Genomic DNA, 8,125 nt, shown 5'->3' with positions numbered 1-8,125 from the left:
CTCATCCCCACCTCCTTGACGTGTCCGTCTTCCCTTGACTGACCAACCCCCATCCTATCTCCCCATCTGCACTCACTTTGCTGGCTCCATCCCCGCCTCCTTGACCTGCCTGTCTCCTCTCCATCTATCTGCTCCTTTATCCACCTTCCATCTGCCTCCCCCTCTCTCTCTATTTATTTCAGAATCCCCTTCCCCTCCCCCATTTCTGAAGGAGGTTCCGGACCCGAAACGTCAGCTTTCCTGCTCCTCTGATGCTGCTTGGCCTGCTATGTTCATCCAGCTCTACACCTTGCTATCTCAGATTCTCCAGCATCGCCAGTTCCTACTGTCTATGAAATATAATTAACCTGTTTGCACATTTAGTGCAGTGCTGTAACTGAAAGATTTTTGTTTAAATGATCAAGTTTCTTCTGCTAAAGCTAGTTTACATTCAATTCACCAACCATGTCACAGTAATGGAAAACACCTGAATTGGAATGCTAACTGTTATTAGTTCCAGAATGGAATGTAACCAGCAGGGTGCTGATCTGCTGATCTTTTATTTTTGCATGTATTTTTATTTAATTGTCAAATTTACAGTCAGTGCTAGGTCTAAGTGAATGAAGTATGTAATTACTGAAAAATATTCTTCCACACAACTACATTTAACCTGAATATGTTATTGTTGTTGTTCTTTAAATACATTCCAAGTAACCATGCAATAAGGCCTTGTCAAGGTAGTCAGTTGGAGATTTCGGATGTAGTGCTGATGTGCTGAAGAATGTAGAACATAAAACGTATAAGTTAATAAGGGCAGGTTTCTCAGGCAATAAGTAAATCTGGAATTCTCTTCCTCCCTCTGCCTCTCTTCTCTTCATCCTTTCGTTTAAAATTACTTAAAAATTACTGCATTAGCTAAGCTTCGAATAATCCTTTCCAATGTCTCCTTTGACTCAGTTCAGTTTTTGATTGTGTTCCTGTGCAGCACTTGAGATGGTTTCCCTTTTTACAGGTGCTACATAAATTTAAAATTGTATTCATGTGTATTCCCGGGAGTAGGTGGGGAAAATAACCGTATCACTGGCTGAACTCAGCCAATGGAAACACTGCTGTGATTTCTATGCTGATTTATTTTGATTATTACCAGATATTTTGCATGTTTCATACTTTTGATGACCATTAGTTGCTCTGATCACCATATGAATCAATTCAAGTGATCTGAAGGCTGCTTTGTCGAGCAGTTAAAGTAAACATTCTAGCCAAGTCATTTTGGCACTGTTTTATTGCAAATCATGTTGTGCAATTTAGTAAAAAAAAATCCTGAATTCAGACCATCATCAAGTTCTATTCTGACAGTGCATTGAGTTGCATTGGCTGTGTTTAGGAAAAAACTTGAATTTTATTGCATCCTTTGCAAAGTTAATATGTATCATGCAGTCAAATAATTATTTCTGAAGTATCAATATTGTTATGTAGGCAAAGACTGCAACTGGGAACAAGCAATTTTAGATTAGGAGCTTCAAGTTTCAATATTTAAAAAAAATCAGCACTGATGAAGAGCAAAATAACTAGGTGTGGCAAGAGGCAACAAAGTTAGTTTTCAACGTTTTTTCCGAACCTCTCCTAGTTAAAGTACAATCTCACATACTTATGATGTCTACCACAGCCTCATCTGATGACCATTAATCTTACCAACCTTTCAGCGAGCATTACCAGGCTGGTAACTACAATGGTCATCGCAGTCAAACTTTGTTCTGGTCTCACATGCACACTTCTAGTAGGGGTTGCTGAACAGTGATAAGTTGTCGGGTTGTTTCTTGCTTTTTCAAAGGCCTAAACAGGGGACACTGTTGCCATTGTATTGCCATACTCTAACTGTAATCAAGGTTAGCTCAGATTGCTTAGTCCAGTTTGAGAATCAAGGCTGAACTTGTCCAACTCGATCAGTTTATGGTATTTAATTTGTCCACTTGGTGGCAATGTGACCTGTCCATTCAATAAGTTTTCACTGCTATTCAAGGAGGCTTTGTAGAAGACTGTAAATTTGCAGTTTTGCTTCAGCCTTTGGCTTTAGAGTAAAAGCTATAATCTCTGTATGTTGTTTAAAATCTGGCTTGCAAGTGATTTGCACCGAAGTTGCAAATGCTAGTGTCTTCTGCCCAGTGCACGTGCTGTGATATTCTGGGGAAATCAAAAATACAAAATGATGATACACAGTATGTGCCATCCAAAGTTCCCATTAATTTTAAATTACTTAATTTTTTTCCTCAGTTTTTCTCAGGCATTGAATTATTGAATTGTGCTTGTTAAAGTGGCTCAGGTAGATGAGTACTGCTTAGCATGTAATTAAGGCAAACAGCTGAGGAAAGTCCTTTGTTCACTCCCGGAGTTAGGGAATATCCGCCGCTTGGTTGTAGCAGTGCCACAGTTGACCGGTGTCCCACTGGGTACAATAAGAAGGAAAATCATTCAAGAATTCCCATTCCTGTTTTTGTCCTTTTGCCTACACTTTCGTTCTGTCTGTGCTTGTACTGAAGAATGACCAGTTGGTAAATCTAAAATTGTGCGTGAGAATCCAGACTCCAGCATGAATCTTGGGATCTTCCTAGTCCATGTGTCTTTTTATCAACAGGGCTACTGGATTGCATATTTTCTGGTTTGTATTAAGACTGATGGCATCTGTCACTGGTAGATTATTTTCTTCGACTCACATTTTTAAAAAAAAGTGATAAAATGATCAATGTGATGGGCTTGGTTAATGGGGATAGAGGCTGATAGCGCATTACAAATGCATCATATTTATACAGAAATAATGCCTAGCTGGCAGTAAGGGAGTGATCTCAGCAAAGCAGGGCTCAGATGTCATAAACACCACAGCATTTAAATCTCTTGCATGTATCCCATTTTATATTTTTATATACAGGGCATGGAGTAAGGTTCATGGAGAGGTGTGTTTTTACTTCAAATTTTAGTCTCAAGCTGAAGGATATTGATGTTTCAAATGGAGCTCTTCCCTTAAAAAATATCCAATGAAATAATTAAGTATTGACAGGTGAAGAATAGAACAACTAATGTGAGAGTAAAGGTACCTCTACGCTGCCTCTATCTGAGAAGAGTGGCACATACAATAGTAATGGGGCATCTTTCCATGTAAAGTGCCAAACATCTTATGGCTTTAAGAACTGGATTAATACTGCTGAAAACAATTTCCTTGCAGCTCCCACAGTCAATGGACAGGAGGCATTCACCTTAAGTCTGTACTGGATTTTGAACCCATGTCATGAAGGTAGAGGTCCAGTATGTAACCTACTGTACTATTCAGTTGTAGACCTTTTTTTTTCTTGAAAAACACACTTGCTACTTAAGTATTGCAGAATTTCCTTATGTAATTCTGCTGCACAAGTTGATAAACGATCAGTAAGTTGATCTGTTTCAGAGTGAGGGACCAAAAAAATAAGGGTGCGATATATTGAATGGTGATACAGTAGATAAATCTCAGAAACAGTCAATGAGAAACCGCAAGGATCAGTGCTAGGTCCACTGCTTTTTGTCATTTGTATAAATGATTTGGATATGAACATAGGAGGTATGGTTAGTAAGTTTGCAGGTGACACGAAAATTGGAGGTACAGTGGAGAGCGAAGAAGATTACCTCCGAGCACGACAGGATCTTGATCAGATGGGCCAGTGGGCCGAGGAGTGGCAGATGGAGTTTAATTTAGATAAATGTGAAGTGCTGCATTTTAGAAAGGAGAATCAGGACAGAACTTATACAATTAATGGTAAGGTCCTGCGGAGCGTTGCTGAGCAAAGAGACCTTGGAGTGCAGGTTCATAGTTCCTTGAAAGTGGAGTCACAAGTAGATAGGGTAGTGAAGAAGGTGTTTGGTATGCTTGCTGTTATTGGTCAGTGCGTTGAGTGTAGGAGTTTGGAGTTCGTGTTACAGCTGTAAAGGACATTGGTTCAGCCACTTTTGGAGTATTGTGTGCAATTCTGGTATCCCTTCTATAGGAAGGATGTTGTGAAACTATGTTCAGAAAAGGATTACAAGGATGTTGCCAGGGTTGGAGGGTTGAGCTTATAGGGAGAGGCTGAATAGGCTAGGACTATTTTCCCTCAAGCATTAGAGGCTGAGGGGTGACTTTATAGGGGTTTATAAAATCAGGGGCATAGATAGGATAAATAGGCAAGGTCTTTTTCCCAGGGTGGGGGAGTCCAAAACAAGAGGGCACAGGTGTAAGGTGAGAGGGGAGAGATATGAAAGGGACCTAAAGGGCAACTTTTTCACACAGAGGATTGTGTGTGTATTGAATGAGATGCCAGAGGAAGTGGTGGAGGCTGGTACAATTACAACATTTAAAAGGCATTGAATGGGTAGATGAATAGGAAGGATTTAGAGGCATATGGGCCAAATGCTGGCAGATGGGATTAGATTAAATAGGATATCTGGTTGGCATGGACGATTTGGACTGAAGGGTCTGTTTCCCTGCAGTATACCTCTATGACTCTAAGCTTCGTTTCACTTTTTGTAAAAAAAAAGTAGTGATTCATATTAGCAGATAGATACAGTGCAAGTCCAAAGAGGTAGTTTTGTTGCTACAGAGCATTGGTCTAACCCTATTTGGAATTTAGGGTGCCAATATATTCATGTGAAAGATGATACTGTGTGCTAGGTTACATAGCGATGCAACACAATTGATTCTTAGAATTTTAATTCGTAATAAAAAGTCAAGCTGTATTGGTTTCTTTGGAAAAAAAAACTCTGATCTACCAAATTGTCAATATTAAATAAGAAAATTTGTTTACCTTTATTGTAGGATTTAAATAACAGGAGGGCATGAGTTTAGAAAAAAAAAGTAAATTAGCAGTATATACAAAGTAAAGCAAAGTATAACTTTTTTATATTTGTAAAGCAATAAAAGCTGGATAAAAAATGGGGGAGGGGCTATTAATACTGGTCTTCAGGTTTCTGCAAGATATAGTATGTGAGAAATAGTTTTCACAAGCACAACTTTCTCAGGTGCTCAGTCTGCCCTGGGAATAAATTCTCAGAGAAAACAATTAAAAAGACAGTTTCAAGATGTATCTGAAGATCATTGAGAACTGACATTATTCTTGAAGAGTGGGTTTAATAGCCTTTCCCTAATCATAAAAAATAAAGTAACAGGGATGAGAGTGGTCGCCTTGCTAGCAACATTTCTTTCCCATCCCTTATTACCCGTGAAAAAGTGGTGGTGAGCTACCTTTTTGAATCATTGCAGTACATCTGGTGCATGTACATCCACAGTCTCATTAGGAAGATCGTTCTAGGTTTTGACTTTGTGACCGTGAAGGAATGGTGATACATTTCGAAATCAGGATGATGTGATTTGTTGAGGAACTTTCAAGTACTGCTGTTCCTCATGTCTTGTTTATCAAATTGAACTCTTGTCGTATTTGAAGACTCCTGTGACAATTAGAATGGCATCCTACATGAACTGATGCAGCAGTCACTAACAAACTGGACGTGTGCTGACATAAAAATGCACACACAGGTTTCATATTATTACAGACTCCATATTGACAAATGAGTTCTGTGTGATTGTTGTCTTCTTCTATAGAAAATCCATAGAAAATAAATCCAAGGGGCCAGAGAAACCTCGTAGACCACCGGCTGAAGAAGCTCAGATGGCGGCAGCTGCAGCTCTAACAAGGCTGGAAATTAAGCAGCATAGGGGCCGAAGCACAACTGGATCGAGCAGTTTACGGAATGAGGGTAGGTAAATACGGAAGGAGTCAATATATGTGGAACCTATTGACTTTTTACCTTAGTTAGTGGGCCTTTGACATTCCTGCACGGCTGTTTTGTAGGCGTTTTAAAACCCAGTATTAAAATGATAGATGCTTGGCATTTGTAAAATAAGATTGTGATTGGTGAATTGTACTTCACTAGGATAAACACTATGGTTAGGAAAGTGAGGTGATGAATTAAAAATATTGCATAAATTGAAGGGTACGTGCTCTGCATTTTAACCATGTTCTCCACACCAACATTGTATATTGAGTCTGCTTTCACATTAGAATACAATGTCCATATGGTGGAGTTATACGTATATTATAGCTCACCACTGCTTTTGGTCAGAAAACTTCTCCTCTCTTTCATACCTCTGTTCAAACTTTCTAGGGTTTTTCTAGAATCATTGATATACTATTAGTGCCAGACTGAAGGATGGGTAGAGGAGAGAAATTGTACTTTGAAATACTGGATTAAGATAGACATAAGGAATCAGGCTGAGACACAGCTGCATACTGCTCTAATTCTGTTGTATCTGGAATAAGACATTGAGTTCTGGGCACTTGAATACCAGCTTGACCCTACAGGTAATGATAAGAAATGAACACTTATTATAATAAGGTAATAACTCTCTTAATTTTCAAAATAATTGATTTTCAAATTCTGTTCTTTGGGTCTGCAGGCCCCTTTTCAAATGAGGAATCACAATTCCATCCTAATTTAAATTACGATATATTGCTCCATAGTATGAAAGTGTTTTGATAATGTGTCTATGAAAGCAGGTAGTGCATATATCAATGAACTAGATATGCTGCCTTACCACTGCAGAGGCTGTCCTGCTTGGTAGGCACTTTATATCACAGATCTACTAGAAGAATCTGTGAACTCCAGTTGAGAACCATTGATCTAAAGTGGATTTAGATCTTTTAGTGATTGTTTGTATAAATCTGAGAGACTTGCTGGATTGCTTCAAAAAACCCACTACAGCACTGAGTGGTCAGATTGCATAGAATGGATTTCAGAATTGAACAACAGCCAGACTTGATAAGCAGAGAGAGATCCCTTACAATTATACTTACTTTGTGATGAACTGTGCTCAGTGAATTGATGTGGGAGTGTGTTATCGATTTATCAAGAAGAAGACTGGTATTTCAGTTCTCTGCACAATGCTGTAGTATGTATTACCTTGATTCATATTGGACACTGGGCTTATATTATAAAATTATAAATTTTGAAGTGGTTGACTAAATTTTCTCCCTTTTTAATGTAGTAAAGAAGGAATTGACGGCAGAGGCTGCATTCCCTGAAGCACAGACTCGAAACAATCAGGTAGGTCTTGCACTAATATATATTGTAAATGTAGTCTTTCCTCTTTGACCAAAATTGTATTTGGTTAACTTTGACATAGTTTGTATCTCAGTGTTTGTTTCTTATCAATAGAGTTTTGTCAGAAAAAAACCTCTAAATTTCAAAGTTCACCAGCATCTGAGTAACACAGGATAAAATTTGCATCTGTAAGCCATGTCAAATTGTCTTATTTGTGCCAAAGTGCTGGGATATGTCTACTCCTTTACTGTCTTCAATACAATCATATTTTGTACTTGATGACTGTAGATTTTAAGAATTACAAAGTTATCAATTACAGACTATCAAAACCTAATAATTATCAATTCTTAATCAGGACAACTTGAGTTTGAATTGTCTGATTTTTTTTTTTAGAAAAGCAAAATGATTAAATTCCCATGTGTTTTAATGCGAATTGTTTGATTCTTTCAAACAGTGCCATTCTGCTTTCTCTCTAATTGTCTTCTTAGAACAAGTTTTGTAACAATCAACAGCCAATCTTACCTACCATATCCATCTTCGGCCCAAAATTCATGCCAGCTATGTTCTTATGATGCTATTCCCTTCAATATTGTTTTAATATTCAGATGAAGAAAGGAACAGTGCTCTAGATGTTAAGCTGCAACAATAATTTGTATTATATTGCACTTTTAACATTGGGATGTTTCACTGAAGCATTATCAAACAAAATTTGATGCCAAGCCACATTAAGTGGTATTAGGCCAGCTAACCATAAGCCTGTTTGAAGGATTAGGTTGTAACAAGCATCTGAAAGGAGGACAGAGACACAAAGAGTTCAGGGATGGAAATTCAGAGCTGAAGGGATATGAGCAAATGATCAAAACTGTGGATGCTCAACTGGCTCGAATTGGAAGAGCACAAATATCTTAAGGTTGTAAAGACTGAAGGTAGTTACAGTTGGAGAAGGTGAGGCCGTGATGGGACTTGAAAACAAGGATGAGAATTTTAAAATCAAGTTGTTGCTTAACGCGAGTCATTGTAGGTTAGCAGGCATGAGGAGGTGGATGAA

General features: G+C 38.3%; 1 protein-coding gene across 1 annotated transcript in view; it reads left to right on the top strand.

The window, feature by feature from the left end:
- ubxn6 (UBX domain protein 6) overlaps positions 1-8,125 on the top strand; it is a 38,753-nt gene that overhangs the window by 6,365 nt on the left and 24,263 nt on the right. Inside the window, exons 2-3 of the mRNA XM_020522147.2 lie at positions 5,579-5,733; positions 7,022-7,080. Of these exons, the coding sequence (XP_020377736.1) occupies positions 5,579-5,733; positions 7,022-7,080 (214 nt within the window). The remainder of the gene's footprint in view (positions 1-5,578; positions 5,734-7,021; positions 7,081-8,125) is intronic.

Source organism: Rhincodon typus, chromosome 29 (genome assembly GCF_021869965.1).
Source record: "Rhincodon typus isolate 14 chromosome 29, sRhiTyp1.1, whole genome shotgun sequence".
Taxonomy (NCBI): Eukaryota; Metazoa; Chordata; class Chondrichthyes; order Orectolobiformes; family Rhincodontidae; genus Rhincodon; species Rhincodon typus.
This window is presented reverse-complemented; position numbering and strand designations above follow the sequence as displayed.